Source organism: Rhinolophus ferrumequinum, chromosome 19 (assembly GCF_004115265.2).
Source record: "Rhinolophus ferrumequinum isolate MPI-CBG mRhiFer1 chromosome 19, mRhiFer1_v1.p, whole genome shotgun sequence".
In the NCBI taxonomy this organism is placed as follows: domain Eukaryota; kingdom Metazoa; phylum Chordata; class Mammalia; order Chiroptera; family Rhinolophidae; genus Rhinolophus; species Rhinolophus ferrumequinum.
The window spans coordinates 5,527,852-5,544,687 of record NC_046302.1 but is presented as its reverse complement, the minus strand read 5'-3'; the positions used below and the strand labels follow the sequence as shown (position 1 = coordinate 5,544,687).

Here is a 16,836-nt window from a genome sequence, read left to right as displayed (position 1 = left end):
GCTCGAAGGACCCAGTCCGCCTGGCCCCGCCCTGCCCGGGTCGCGCGGGGTTCTAGGGGCTCGAGCGTGCAGACCTTGAGAGCTCGTGGTTCTCGCTTTCTCGCCGCCCCGGTTCTTCCCAGGCCGGCACTCATCTCCTTCTTCCCACTGCAGTGCGACCATGTTTGTTCCCTACGGAGAGTCGGTCCCGGATCTCGCGGGTTTCACCCTCCTGATGGTGAGTCTCCAATTTCGCGAACTGGCTTGAGGCTGCTACCTCTCGGGAGGCGCCTGCGGTACCGCCACCCCAACTCGGGATTTTTCGTCCGGCCCTGTGAGAAAGCGAGTACTTGTTTCTATTTCGAGTTTTAAGCCTGCGCCGAAAATGTAGAGAGGTTGTCGCTGGAGGCGGCGGTCCAAATAGAACCTTTGTTGGCGCTATCACCAAACCTTGTATCTAAGTCTCCAGTTTGTGGTCTTTGTTGACTGTACAACGTAATGTGTTTGATGTTACCGATACGTTGTACATATGTGGTGCGGGACGTTCTCTTTGCTTTTTATACTAGAAAATCTTTTTTCAACTAGTTTTAGCGTCATTCTTAAGCTAGCAAGTCAGTCATTAACCAGAACATTACAATAGAGTAACAAGGCAACTTTTGCCAGTAGCTAACATATGGTTCTATCGCTCTTAAAATTGTCCATATTAATTCATTGTTTCAATAAACATTCTATGATGTGACGATATTAGAATAACACTAGGCCCATGTTCTCAAAGAGTTTACAGTCTAATAGGAAACACGTAAATCAATAAAGGCAATATATGCTAGGATAGAAGTTTTAAAAAGATACAGAAAGGCCTTAGGACTTATTGGGGGAGGGACACATGGCTCTGTTCAAAGCGTCATATGTGGAATCTTAAAAAAAAAAAAAATAGAAAGAAAGAAAAAAAAAAATAGAAAGAAAGAAAAAAACACCAAACTCATAGATTACAGAGAACAATTGGAGAGGTAGAGTGGAAGGGTGGTTGGGTGAAATGGGTGAAGTAGTCAAAAGGTACAAACCTTCAGTTTGCTAAGAGAGTAGATATTAAAAGTTTTTATCACAATAAGAAATTGTAACTGTGGTGATGGATATTAACTAAACTTATTGTGGTAATCATTTCACAGTATATACATATATCAATCATGTTATGTATCTAAAAGTGATACAGTGTTATATGTCAAAAAAGAATGATGGTAATAGAAAAATGACTTTTGGTCCGTTTTCATTGTAATGCATGAAATATCAATGAATGCCAAAATTAGTGTGCGATAGTGTTTGAGGAAGGGAATTTTCCATAATTTCACAGTATCTCCCTGAAAAATATTTATTAATCTCAAAATGGAAAAAGTACCTTTGCAGGAGCTACCTGGAGAAAAAAATGAAAAAGAAAAGCTTCATAGAGAAAGTAATGTCTAAAAGATTATTGGTGGTAACCTTAAAAAAGTTATCAGTGGAACAGTGAAGAGGGAAGCATATTAAAGTGGGTTGAATAAATGGGGAAGAGGTGGAGACGTGTATACGTATATATTTGTTCATTAATTCAGAGCTAAAGTTCCTGCTTATGTTTTAGTGGACAACCGTGGGGAATTTTGGCTATGGAAGGACACCTGGAAGTGAGGTGGTAGCTAGGGGAGTGTGTGGGATCAAGAGACGGTTTTTTACAAGGAAAGATATTAGAGTATGTGTATATGCTGATGGGAAGAATCCAGTAGTGAGGAAAAGATAGATGATACAGGAAAGTGAGGATCTAACGAAAGTAGCAAAATCGTTGAGAAGGGAAAGGGGATTACAGTGGATAACCAGCAATCAATGACAGCAATGAGAAGTGGGAGACCACTCTGAAGGACGCAGAAAAGTATGCAAAGGCCAGGAAAAAAAAATAGAATCAATAAAATTTAGATGTGCGTTAGGTATGGTTGGTAAAGGAAAAGGAAAAAGTGTCCTGGTTTAGGTAATTGGCTCAATAATTGTTTCTCTTTTCTGAAATACAAAATATGAGGACAATTTTGGGCAAAAGTTTAATTTTGTACATGTTGGATGTGAGTTACCTGTGACATAATCATGTGGAGATACACATTAGGCTCTGGAGTTTAGATGAGTATTCCAGGCTGTAGCTACAGATTTGGCAGTTGGACTATTTGAAGTCATGGGGTGTGTGTGTGTGTGTGTGTGGTGTTTTTAGTGTGAAAATAAGCTCACTCCAACATTTAGGCGCTAATAAAGCAAACAGAAAGAGGCCCCAACATCACTTTTGTTCCTACCTCACTGCCCTCCTTTATCTCTTTCAGGTCTATAAAGCAATTCTTTTCTTGACCACCCTATTTAAAATTGCAGCCAAACATATACACACACACTGACAGTCCTTTAATTTTTCTCCACTGCACTTAACACTGTATATTTTACTGGGGTTTTTTTTTGTTTGTTTGTTTACTGCAGGTAAACTACTCTCCCTAGAATGGAAGCTTTACAAAGGCAGGAACTTTTGATTTACATTCCCAGTGCCTAGAGCAACGATTGACATATAGTAGGTGTTCAGTAAGTGTTAAATCTGTAGTCTCAAAGGTGGAGGAGGTCCCTGCTGGTACCTTGCTTGCAACTACAGGAGAGTCAATATGTACCATGTTTCCCTGAAAATAAGATCTAACTGGACAATCAGCTCTAACGTGTCTTTTGGAGCAAAAATTGATATAAAACCTGGCCTTATTTTACTATAATATAAGACCAGATATGATATGATAGGATATGATATGATAGGATATGAGATCCGAGGTACCGGATCTCATACAGCGGTACCTCGGTTTTTGAATGTGATCGCTCTGGAAGACCGTTGGAGTTCTGAAACGTTCGAAAACAGCCAACAGCTAGGCCTCAGGATGTTGCACTCAGCGGAAGCTGCGTGACATGTTCAACTTTCAAGGCATGTTCAAAAACTGAAGCATTTGCTTCTGGGTTTACGGCGTTCATAAACCGAAATGTTCGTCAGTGTTTGAAAACCAAGGTACTACTGTATTTTTGCTCTGAAAGACGCATTAGAGCTGATTGTCCGGCTAGGTCTTATTTTCAGGAAAACAGGGTAGCTATGATGCGCCTGAACATAACATTCAATACTAGTGCTGTGATTATTGTCTTCTGTCCAAACTTTAAAGTGCTGCTAATGCCAATGCCTTAATAAACACTCTTTAAAATGATTTCAGCCAGCAGTATCCGTTGGAAATGTTGGCCAACTTGCAATAGATCTGATTATTTCTACACTGAATATGTGTAAGATTGGTTACTTCTATACTGATTGTCTTGTGCCAATGGTTGGAAACAATCCATATGCAACGTCAGAAGAAAATTCAACAGAACTCAGTATAAATGCTGAAGGTATGTATGACCTCCGTATATTGTATTCTACTACAAAGTAGAGTTGTTTTAAATTAGACATAGACTCTGCAGATACGCTTTTGTAGCAAACATGGGTAAGCATCACTAATACCAGGGAAGGGGAAAAGAGAATTTCACTGAGCTCAGTCCTATGTGTTTTGTGCTACCTCATCTAAGCTTCAGTCATCCTCTCACATTATTATGGAATCCACGATACTGTAGTATCAGTAGTGCTTGGAGAGATTGAGTTGCCTAATGCTGTAGTGTAGGCTTTTCCCATGCCATAAAGTGCCATAATTCTCATTGGACTATCAGGCTTGATTAATTGGAACACATTTTATATTGCACTGATTACTGTTTATTTATAATGTGGAATTGCTGAGTAAGGGGAAAGCTGTTGATCATGAGCAGCTAGTTGCTTTGTTTGATGGCCAACTCCTCTGTTGGCCTTAGTCTTCTTTCACCATTTTAAGGTCATAGCCAGAGCTGATAGAGGAGCATGAAAAACCATTCATGCAGGTGATAGAGGAGCGTGAAAAACCATTTAGTGGTGGATTGAAAGACAAAGAAGTATTTTGTTTTTTGTCTGTCTTATTAACCATGTTGTTAGCTTGTGATAATGAAATACACTTTCAAGAAATAATATTGAAATTTCTGCAGGAAAGATGGCTTTATTAATAAAAGATGGAATTTCAGTTATTGCCTTAAAGAATAAAGGACTAAAAATATTAGCACTACAATTTATATATTTCAACTAATGATAACAGTTGCCATTTATTATTACCTATAAGTTGAATACTATGTGTATTTACATGTACTAATTTAATCCTCACAAATACTCCGTAGGTAGTTTTATAGATGAGGCAACCATTGCACAGAGAAGTTAAGGTCACATGATTAATAATTGGTGTAACTGAACTTCTAATCAAGGCACTCTGGCCCTTGAGACCTGCCTCTTAAGCACCATGCCCCCTGCTAATGCAGCTTCACTCTAGTGGAAGACCCAGTGGATTTCCATTAACACAAACTGACAGCACGTCAATTGGTATAGTTCTTTAATCCATTTTATTCTTTTTTAAGATGAGATATTTTGAAATAAATTGTAGATATCATGACACTTCACCTCCAAATGTGTAAGTATGTATCACTTATCATTTAAGAACATTTTCTTACATAGCTAAAATATCACATTTCACAATATTAGCTTTCTATACCTTGTCCATATTCACATTGGCCCAATTTACCCCAAAATGTCCTTTAAAGTTAGTTTGTCCAAACCAGGACCCATAGTACATCTGATTGTTGTGCCTTTTTAATCTCTTTTACTCTAGAGTAGTCTCTTTTTCCCCCTTCATAAAACTGATTTATTAAAGAAAAAACTGAGCCCACTGTCCTATAGAATGTCCCACCTTCTACATACGTCTGATGTGTCATTTGGCTTGTTTCTCTACTCTCTGTATTTTCTGTAACTGGAGTTAGGTCTAAAGACCTGATTAGATAAAAGCGAAGTATTTTTGGCAAGAATACATGAAAGGTAATGTTGCTTTCATAAAGCATCAGAAGAAAAAAGTATTGGAAAACAGGATATTGACAACAAAAAAGAATCGCATGATATACTGATGGAGAACATGAGTATTGCTATTACAGAAGGTAGCATGTCTTACATTTTAAAGCTTAGCTTGTTCTCTCCCTACATATATATTTTCTTCTTGCATTATACTATAGGTCTTGCGTTATACTTTATGTCAGAGATAGATTAGAGTCCTGAGTGGCCAATGCCTTAGTCCCTTTTCCCTAATTCCTAAACTTCCTGTTCTAGCCTCCTTTGCCCTGAACATGGCTGGTGGTTACTACACTTGATACAGCATAGCCCCCAATCACACCATACCACACCACTCTAAGAAGACAACCCCAAAATATTTATAACAGGAGACTCATGATCCACCAAAGGATTTGCCCAAGTCTAGGGTTATTGGTAATCTGTTCATAGTAACTAAAAGTTTACCCTTTAGTACAGTGGCCTGGATCATATGTCCTTACAGACTGTTTCGTTTTGTCCTTTGTTCATATCAGAGCTTCACATTCTTGTAGGTGAAGTTGTAGGGCTATCTTAAGCATCTAGTAAAGTGGGCCCTCCATAGAATCTGATGGAAGTTATGGATCCTTTTCCCAGAAAAAATGCACACACACTGACTCACAAAACTTTTGCGTCTTATTTTAGGTCTTTGAAAAACTCCTGAAGAACACAAATGTACCTATTTCCAGGGATTGTATTATATGGCTAACATTCTCTCCAGCATTTTCTTCATCTGTTTACCTCAATGAGTGTTGTTCTCTAGAGAGAAGAGGGGAGAATATCAGAAACCAAAAACATTCTTAAGAATGATTTTATTTGTCATAATGCCAGACATTTCCAGGAGAATACTTCATGGATTATAATCAAGGAAAAAAAATATTTTTTGATATTTTCTTACAGTTAACTTTCCATAAATTAATATATTCTGTAGAATAAAGCCCACAAGTACAATGTACTTTTAAAATGTTTTATTTTAACCAAATGATATAGTGCATGTGTTCTATATTTTAATTATTGAAAATATTTAGACACAAAGTTCTTATAATTCAATTTTAATTTTTATGTTAATTTTATTTTTATAACTCCATTTTAACTATTTTATTTCATTTTGTCTTTGCAGTATATTCACTGCCTTCAAAGAAGCTAGTGGCTCTTCAGTTAAGATCCGTTTTTATTAAGGTTAATATGTTATATTTGCCTTTTTAAGTTTATGAAAGTAAAATATAATGAGAAAATACTAAGTATCATTAAGAGTTAAGATTGAAAAATCACTTCTGCTCTTTTTCCTGTATGTACCATTAAGAAAAGTCTGATTCTATAGTGAAATAATCTCATAAAATCTCAAAGGTGCTATTATTATTTCATGATTATGTTGAAAGAAATTGGGACATAGAACTTCGTCTTATATATTCCCAATTCAGTTAGCATTGGTGAGAAATTTTAAGAAATGTGAATATTATAGGTTTATTCCATTTGTATTACATTTCAACCAGTAGCATCTACATATAAATTATGTATATGTCAAAATATATTCTGTGTCTAACTTCTTTCCTCTACCACTGCACCACTGTCATCTCATGCCCAATTCTACTCTTGTGCCACCCACTCCCCACACCTAATAGTCTGTTTGCAAACAGTACTATCAGTGATCCTTGAAACCTAAATCAAATTACATCAGTTCTCTCTTCAAAACCTTCCAATGGCTTCCCATCTCACTCAGTGAATTCACAGCCTTTACCGTGGCTTATCAGGCTCTACACCTGCACTGATAATGGTAGCCACTAGCCACACATCACTATTTAAATTTTGATTTATTAATTAAAGGTAAAGTTAAAAATTTAGTTCCTCCATCATTCTAGCCACATTTTAAGTTTTCTATAGCTACATGTGGCAAGCACTTGCCATAAAGAACACTTCCATTATTGCAGAATTTTGTTGGATAGCTGCTCTACCTAATCTAACCTCCAGCCAGTCCTGTGTGTTCATTGCCTATTTCTCCCTTTTGCTCACCATGCTTCAGCCACACTGACCTCCCTGTGTTGTTCAAACAGATTAAGCTCATTCCTGTCTCAGAGTTTTTACCCTAATTTCTTTGCCTGGAATACTTTTCCCCTTGATACCTAAATGGCTCTCTTCTTATATAGTCTTTGCTTAAATGTTACCTCAGCAGAAGGGCCTTCTCTGACCATCCTTTCTATCATCTTATCCTGTGCTAGTTTTCTTCACAACTTATCATTACTTGCTGGCATGTCATATTTACTATAATTTAGTATCTACTTCTAAAGGAAAGTAAGTTTCCTGAGAGAAATGATGATGTGTCATTCACTCTTCTATCCCTAGCTTTTAGAATAGAGCTTTGCATGTAGAGAAGCTCTCAATAAATGTTTGTTGAGTGGATTAAGGTACCATCTGTTCAGGAGGTCAGAAATTTATCAGCATTCCAGAGGCCCTCTCCCATTCTCCTTCCCAGTCATTATATTATTATATAAATGAACTCTTATGATATGTACTACTTTATGTCTAGCTTCCTTTACTCAGCAACCTATTTGTGAGGTTTATTTAAGTTGTTCCAAGAAGAGGCAGTTTGTTTATTCTCACCTCTGTATGGGATTCTGTTGTATAAATAAACGATCTTTTATTCATTGTACTGTTGATAGAACTTTGATTTTTTTTTTTTTTACAGTTTGAGGCTATCGTGAATAGTGTCGTGATTATTTTAATATTTATATTAGAATCACTCTTTACTTTCTTTAGTTAACAATATGATACCCAAAGATTTTCAGTAAGAGTTGGTAACATTTTTACATTGTGCCATGTGGCTTTTTGGTACTTCTTTCTTCACACTAGTATCAGTTTTAAGTTCAAGAATTGAGATAGACAGTTCAAACACTTCTAAATGAAATTTTTGGGAGATGGAAATAGTGATTTTAAAGTAGCAAACATTTGGTTGACCTGTTAGTTCAGTTGGTTAGAGCATGGTGCTAATAACACCAAGGTTGCCAGTTCAATCCCCATATGGGCCACTGTGAGCTGTGCTCTCCTTAAAAAACAAACAAAAAGCACATTACTTCAAAGTAGCAAACATTTATTGATCATTGATTCTTTGGACCATTATTGTTCTAAGTACTTTATGCACCTTACTCAGCCTTCACAGTAATCCCATGAGGCAGGTACTAACATTATCCTTATTGTACAAATGAGAAAACTGAAACACTCAAAGGTTAAGCAATATGTCTGAGACATATGGTCTGTAGTTGGTGGAGCCAGCATTCTAGACCAGGCAGCCTGACTCCAAAGTCTGCCTCTCAACCATAATACCGTGCTGCCCTCCTGTTTTTAAAAGTTAGCCATTTCTTATCTGCATTTTAAATTTTATCGAGTATTATATTAACAGTCTGTGAAAAGAATTTCCATATAGTGAGTTTCCCCAAAAAAATTGTATAACCTACATTTCAGATTAATCTACTGTCAGCATCTTGCCATACCTGCGTCATTCTTTCAGAGAGTGTGTATGCACAGTTTTGTTCTGCCAAACAATCCAAAAGTAGGCTAGCGACATATTTCACCCCTAAATACTTCAGCACATCTTTCAAGAACAAGACCATTATTCTTCACAACAGCAACACCATTACCACACCTAAGGAAATCAGCATTTAATGAATTATTTAGTAGTATCCAACATAATTCAGATATCCCCAGTTGTCTTCAGAGTATCCTTCAATTCTGGATCCATTCAAAGTCCACATGTTGCACTTGGCTGTTACATCTTTTTGGTTGGTATCCTTCAGTGTAGAATTGGCCCTCATCCTCTTTCTGGTCTTCATAATATTGACTCCTTTGAGAAAGCCGGGCCAGATGTTTGGCATTCTGGATTCACCTAATTGTTTCCTCATGATCAGAGTCACATCAAATTTCTGGCAAGAACATCTCATAGATGGCCATATAGTAGTTTTTTTGTTTGTTTTTGGATTTCTTCTGACCTTTTTTTGTTTGTTTATTTCTAAGTAACAACAGATTACTTGAGAACTAGGAAATTTTCTTTTGTCAGTCAGAATAGAATGTTTTAAAACTCTAGATTCCTCACCATTATTTCTTGATTGTAAAGACAATAGATAATTCATTGCTCTTTACTCTTCACCTTCAATTTAAAGACTACTAGTAAGTGGATCTAAAAATAATTCTAACTGTAGACTATGTAAGTTATATATCATCACATAAAGTTGATTATTACATAGAATACTCTTATTATACTCTAAGATCTAACTTTTAGATTTTCTTTTTATTTTTTCAATGTATACAAAGTATAAATCAAAGCCATTCTGTGAAAAACTGCTTTCCTGGGTGAAAAGTAGTAACTGTGCCAAAGTTATTATTCTTTCAAGCAGTCATTCCTATCACCGTAATGATCTACAGCTTCGCAGGTATGTTTTTGCCTTTGAAAAATTAGTTTTGTTATGATTTAGGCAGTATTATGATGACTTATCTATTAAAAAGTTAAAATAAGTTTTAAAAGCCATGTATATCCTTACTTCTCCTCCCCTGAATTTAGAAAGAAGAGGGCAAAAGAAAGTCAAGAAATGGGAAGGTAGCACAGTTAGGTAGATCCTTTTAGTTCTATGGTTAGGGCACAAGGAAGGCTTTGGTGTAAAGACAGAGATGGTTCTGTAACTGCTTTGATTGTTTGGTATCATATGCATGGCAATGTCACAAAGCTCAGCTGATGAAGAGAAAGGAGAAAGATTTACCTAACATTTATTGGTTGATAATTTTTAAAAGATTGAATTGATACTTCTATTTATTTCCATATATTCAACCATTTGGAGAAATCCAGTCTAAGTACAGCTCCCAGGCATGTCAGACTGAATTCTTAAAAATAAGATAAAGTATCCAAGAGATAGAAATACAATCTGTTTTATTGTATTATCATTTATGCACCTATAAAATCATGATGAAAAATATCATCCAAGAGTAACCTTTCAAAACTGGAGCTAATTTCTAGGAATCTCACAATAAGACATTACATTTCTAGGACTTTCACAATAGGCCTATGGCCAGAAGGGAGCATAGCTGTGGGAAATAGATTTATTTTTATGATGACCTTGCCTCAGTTTAAGTTTTACTATCTCTCTATCCTCTCTCCTAAGTATGTAAATAGCAAGTTAGAGGAACATTTTTTACGTTATTCTTCCATAGATTGCTGAAACTTGCGTTTTGTTTGTACAATAGAATATATGGGAACAAGATATTTTTTGCTAAAATAATTGATGTTTGCCTTAATGTTCATATTTGTGAGTTTTAAGAAGTTAATTATATGATTGTTTTTAGTACTCCCTTCAGGTACCTACTTACACCTTCTGTGCAAAAAAGTGTTCAAAATAAAATAAAGAGCCTTAACTGGGAAGAGATGGAAAAAAGCCAATGCATTCCTGAAATAAGCGATTCTGAGTTTTGTATCCGAATTCCTGGAGGAGGCATCACAAAAACACTCTATGATGAAGGGTGAGTTTGTTTGTCTCTTTGTTCATTTGTTCCCCACCTTATTTAAAAATAGAAGTAAGATAATTGGGACAGTGTTGGATTACTTATTGGAACTTTGAAACATATTTATAAAACAGGCACTGTATTACATTCCGGGGAAAAAGTGAAATTTGGTTACAGGAGAATAGTTTCCTAAAAAGCCATATTTAATGCTTTATTATGTGTGGCATGTTAGGGATCCTGATACTTGTTTTATGCAACCCCTACAATCTTTTTTTTGTTTTAATTGTGGTAATATATACATAATATTGAATTAACCAAGTGTACAATTGAGTGATACTAAATACATTCACAGTGTTGTGTACCCATCACCACTTTCTAAACATTGTCATCATTCTAAATATAAAATCTGTACTCATTAAATAATATCTCCTATTTTATTTCTGTAAAATCAATAGTGATGTCCTCACTTTCATTTCTGATTTCTCTCTTTCATTCTTACTCAGTCCAGCTAAACATCTGTCAATTTTGTTGATCTTTTCAAATAACCAGCTTTTGGTTTTATTGATTTTCTCTATTGTTTTTCTGTTCTTTGTTTTATTTATCTCCACGCTAATTAATCTTTATTATTTTCTTCTTTCTGCTAGCTTTCGGTTTAGTTTGCTCTTCTTTTTCTCGTTCCTAAAATGGAAAATTAGGTTATTGATTTGAGAAATTTCTTCTTTTTTAATATAGACCTTTATGGCTATAAATTTCCCTCGTAGCACTGCTTTAGCTATATCCCTTAAGTTTAGTATACTGTGTTTTCATTTTCATTCATCTCTAAGTATTTTCTAATTTCCCTTGTGATTTCTTCTTTGACCCCTTGATTGTTTGAGAATGTGTTGTTTGATTTCCACATATTTGTGAATTTCCAGTTTTCCACCTGTTGTTGGATTTCTAGTGTCATTTAATTGTGATTGAAAAGACACTTTGTATGAGTTCAGTCCTTTAAATTTCTCAATTCTTGTTTTGTTCCTTTACAAATGGTCTATTCTGGAGAATGTTCCGTGTGCACTTGAGAAAAATGTGTGTTCTGCCTTTCTTGGGTAGAGTGTTCTATATATGTCTGTTAGGTCAAATTGATGTATAGTGTTGTTCAAGTCTTTTGTTTCCTTATTAATCTTCTATTCTATCCATTATTGAATGTGAGGTATCAAAGTCTTCAACTATTATTGTAGCATTGTATTTCTCCCCTCAGTTCTGTTAATGTTTGTTCCATCTACAAGTTCTGACAATTAAGTTCGCTAACTTGTTGCAACGATGTTGCTAACCTTTTTTTGATATCAGAGCGATTATTCATTATGAATTTGTATGAACTGGGCAAACAGTTAACCACAGTTTACTATTTGGAAGTGCTGAAAAGGCTGTGTGAAAAAGTTAGATCTGACTTTTCACCAGCAGTTCATGTCTTTTGTATCACAACAATGCACCAGCTCACACAACACTGCCTGTGAGGGAGTTTTTAACCAGTAAACAAACAACTGTATTGGAACACCCTCCCTACTCACCTGATCTAGCACCCAGTGACTTCTTTCTTTACCCGAAGATAAAGGAAATATTGAAAGGAAGACATTTTGATGACATTCAGGACGTCAGGGTAATACGATGACAGCTCTGATGGCCATTCCAGAAAGAGAGTTCCCAAATTGCTTTGAAGGGTAGACTGGGCGCTGGCATCGGCACATAGCTCCCCAAGGGGAGTACTTCAAAGGTGACCGTAGTAATACTCAGCAATGAGATATGTAGCACTTTTTCTAGGATGAGTTTGCAAACTTAATTGTCTGACCTTGTATTTTGGGGTTCTTGTTTTGTGCATACATGTTTATATTTGTTGCGTCTTGTCAATGAATTGACCCTTTTATCAATATATAATGGCCTTTTTTGTCTCTTCAAACAGTTTGACTGGAAGTCTATATTAGTATAGCCATCCTGCTCTCTTTTGGTTACTATTTGCATGGAATATCTTTTTCACTTTCAAACTGTGTGTCCTTAGATCTTAAGTGACTCTCTTATAGATAGCATGTAGTTGGATCTTGTGTTTTTATCCATTATGCCAGTCTCATTCTTTTGATTGGAGAGTTTAATCCATTTTCATTAAAAGTAATTACTGATAAGGACTTATGTCCTTTTTCTATGTGTTTTCTATATGTCATATTGCTTTTTTGTTCTTTATTTCTTCCATTACTACTGCCTTTTGTGCTTAGTTGATTTTTTGTAGTGACATGTTTTGATTCTGTTCACATTTCCTTTGGTGTATATTCTGTAGATACTTGCTTTGTGGTTACCATGGTGATTCCATATAACATTCTAAAGTCAGAACAATCTAATATGAATTGATACTAACAACTTCAATTGCATGCATACGGTTCCCCCCACTCATTATATGTTGTTGTCACAAATTACATCTTTATACATTATGTGCCCAGTAACATAGATTTATAATTATGTTTATGCATTTGTCTTTTAAATTCTCTGTAATCACTCTTGATTAGTCTTTAGGAATCATGACATTTCAATGGCAAGTGAAAGTAAAGGTAGAAACTAGAAAGGGATCTTTTTTCTTTTTAGTCCTTTTCATAAATTGATTTATATGTCCATGTACAGTCTGCCATCAGATTTGTAGACATTTACAGTATCCCTATTTTTACCTCCTTGTCCCTTAGCCTCCTGTTTTGTAAGGCCTGAGAATTGATGTGCTGGATAAATTCCTTGCTGGGAATTGATGTGGATAAATTAATGAAAAACAACAGCTAGTTATGGAAAGGGGGAGGGGAGCTTTTTAGAGGTTGGCTTCTGCTGCTGCTTTAACTCATATAATCTACACTGCTCTCCCATGAAGAAAGATGGATGAGGGACATCCCTCTGGTGCCCTCAGCAGTGCCTTTAGAGAGTTGGTCAGAGCTAACCCTAGAAAAAAATATGTCCCCATTACCATTGCTCAAACTCAACCAATAAATCCGTCTCCTTACATAATAATAAATGCCAGGAGTATAAATTTAGCATTGCAAAATAGAATGACTGATTTACTTGCTCTGAAATCTACATTATGACTTCTGCATGACCTGAAGAAGTCATGAAAATAGTAATAGTAATATAAGTAGTAGTCGAGGTAATAGCAAATTACGTGCTTACTGCTGTTCTGTGCACCTTACATGTATTAAGTCATTTAATTCTCATAATAACCATATAGGTATGTAGTGATACTAATCACGTTATAAAAAAGGTTAAACAACTGCCAAAAGCCATCTGGGTAGTAAGTGGATGAGCCAAGATTCGATCATAAGCACCTTGCCCCAAATCCTGCACTTCAACCACTAGGGTCTAGCACTCATGGTCCAGGACCCCAATAAAGCTTTATTCTTTGTGTAAAAGTTGAACCTGTTCCTTGTTACTTGTAATTATTTATGCTCCTGCTTTTTTTTCTGAAAACATTGAAGCCTTCTCTGTCAGAAATGGTAACAGGCATTTTAACTTTTTTTCTAAATCCAACTTGTTTGGTCCATCTCTGGCCATACTTGCGTATCATTCCAGCTTTCTCTGGCATTTTTCATAGTTTTTGGTTTTAGGGTGCTAGAAATGATTTTTTCTTTTGTTGGCAAACAGGAAGCTTTTTTGCATTGGTATATCTCTATCTCATCACTAATTTGAGGCATCTATAGCATAACAGGAGACTGTTTTAGAGTCAGAAAGACTTAGGTTCAAGTCCCACCTCTACCACTTCCTAAATATAGAACTTTGAACATAATAACTATATTTCCATTTAAATTTCAGTTACCTCATAGTTAATTGCTAACACATTAATTATGGGCGTTGTATGGGGCACTGTTTTAAGCCTTTTGCCTTTGTTACCTCCTTTAAAACCTCACAAAACCTATGAGATAGGTCCTATTGTTATCCCTCTTTTACTGATATGGAACACTAAAGCCCTAAGTAATTTGCCCATCATATCTGGTAAGTGGCAGAGCTAGAATTTGAATACAGGTATTCTATCCTTGTTCCCATGATTCCACACTGATTCCTTTATGAAATGGAGATAATTATAACTTCCTCAAGGATTGTTGTATGGATTGAATTGTAAAATAGGCAGACATTGCTTAGAACATAATCACTTAATAAATGGAACACGTAAGAAGTAATAGTAATTTTTTCCCTTTACTGCACAGTTTTCATTCACTGCTTTACATTATAACATGATATTATCTTTCTGTCTCTTTGCCATGGTGCTTCTGAAGATCACTGTCTTCTACAGTAGGTTTTAGGAGTAGATCAGAACAAATCTCATGTCCTGCCGACAAGGATAGAGGGCATGGTTTTTCATGCAGCCTTGGTGTGAGGCACAATCTTGCATTTGCCCAGGGTGGATGTTACATGGCTCCTAGTCCTGTCCCCACAAACACAAGAATTTATCTGGAGTAAAGGGAGATAAATAAGTGATCTTGTCATGGGGCATCTTCTTGCCTAATCAGTAGAATACTTAATTTTTTTTTTTTAATTTGTTGTAGCTGTCTTAAAGAAATCGCAATGGTGATTCTGCTGAAATTTGTTTCAGAAGGAGACAATATCCCAGATGCATTAGGTCTTGTTGAGTATCTTAATGAATGGCTTCAGATAATCAAACCGTGTGTAAGTTTTCGTACAGCTTAAACCTCTGATTTCTCTGGTTATATATTCATAAACTTGCATTTTTATATATTATATAAGTAGACCAAATAAGTAAAAGTTTATGTTAAATATAAACATATCGGTACATAAAATTTAGTTTAGCTGAACTTTGGTAAAGAGAGCAGTTAACGAACCTATTGTCTACAGTGTTTCATTAAGGCTGAGTTTCCAAAGGAAGAAAATCTTAAGTACGTCATTGTATTCATTGTTCGTGTTGCATTTAGACCAGACAGCTTCTTACAAGAATAAACAAATGTTTATTGGAATTCAGGATTTTATTTTGTTTGTAGGAAACAAGGTATTGCTATGTGAGCAATAGTAGCTGTTGAATATGCGTATAGTTAAAATACTTTTGTCTGTTATGAAATAAGAGCATCACGCCTAGGGAAATCAGTGAGCCTTAAGGCATAGCAGAAGTACCATAAGCTGCTTTATCTGGTAGGTAACTGTCTTTTTAATTTGTGCTTTTGCCAAAAACAAATTGATATAAATCACACAGCAGTGATTTAAAAAAAAAATAACCCTATTCCTTTTTAATTCGATTTTACTTGATGGACTATATCCATAGCCTATCTGGCATATCTTTATGATTTGGAACTTGAAGAAATTTATTTTAAGTTGACATAAAGACATAGAAATGTATTACTTTGTTTTTCCTTAAAACCCATCCAAAAGCGTCAAAACCAAAGGGAACAACAACAAAAAAAAAACTAGAGGAGAGTTTTGTAATACTTTCATGTTAAAAGTCAATTTGGTGGTCAAGTTGAAGGATTAAAATATTTTGTTCTTCATTTACAGGGTGAAGATCCCACAGCATCTGCCTTGCCATGGAAAATGCCAAGTTCTTGGAGATTACTCTTTGGTAGTGGTCTTCCCCCTGCGCTTTTTTGATCTGTTTTCCATTTTATACCTTATATCCCAAAACACTTATTGCTAACACAACTACCGTATTTCCCTGAAAATAACACCGGGTCTTATATTAAGGTTTGCTCCAAAAGACGCATTAGGGCTTATGTTCAGGGGATGTCATCCTGAAAAATCATTCCAGGGCTTATTTTCCAGTTAGGGCTTATTTTTTGGGGAAAACAGTATATAAAAAGTTGTGTTATCTAATGTATTAGAAAATAAATCTTTTCACAGAAAATCTCAAAGAAAAATGGATTAACAAAAGGTGGTTTTTGCCATGATTTTCATCATATGCAACAAATGTAAATTTTGTACAATAAAATATTTCCTAAGTAATTTTGTGAAATGTATCTTTTGATTTTTTTAACTCAAGAGTTGTGTATTAATTTCTTATTTCTTCTGTAACAAATTACTACAAACTTAAGTCGCTTAAAACAACACAAATTTATTACCTTATAATTCTGGAAGTCAGAAGTCCAAAAATACGTCTCACTGTTAAAGTGTTGACAGATTGGTGTTTCCACTGGAGGCTCCAGAGGAGAATCTGTTTCCTACCCCTTTCCAGCTTCTAGAAGCTGCAATATTCTTTGGCTCATGTCCCCTTCCTCCCATCTTCAAAGCCAGCAGCATAGCATCTTGAAATCTCTCTCTCTCTTTCTCTTATAAGGACCATTGTGATTATATTGGGCTGAATGCAATAATCCAGAATAATTTACCCATCTCAAAAGAAGTTTAGTATGAAAGAAATAATAAATTCTTTTCATTTTTGAGTGCCATACCAGTCA

At 35.5% G+C, this 16,836-nt stretch overlaps 1 protein-coding gene across 2 annotated transcripts; it reads left to right on the top strand.

Moving 5' to 3' along the window:
• The first annotated feature begins 13 nt into the window (after positions 1-13).
• Positions 14-16,378, top strand: PSMG2 (proteasome assembly chaperone 2). Of its 2 annotated transcripts, XM_033087718.1 has the most exons (7): positions 14-217; positions 3,216-3,387; positions 6,084-6,142; positions 9,266-9,384; positions 10,289-10,462; positions 14,986-15,106; positions 15,944-16,378. In XM_033087718.1, exons 1-7 carry the CDS (start codon positions 161-163, stop codon positions 16,034-16,036), a joined length of 795 nt encoding a protein of 264 aa, XP_032943609.1. In that variant the 5' UTR covers positions 14-160; the 3' UTR covers positions 16,037-16,378. The 2 variants fall into 2 exon arrangements, with proteins under 2 accessions (XP_032943609.1, XP_032943610.1); XM_033087719.1 differs by lacking the exon at positions 14,986-15,106.
• Positions 16,379-16,836: the final 458 nt, after the last annotated feature.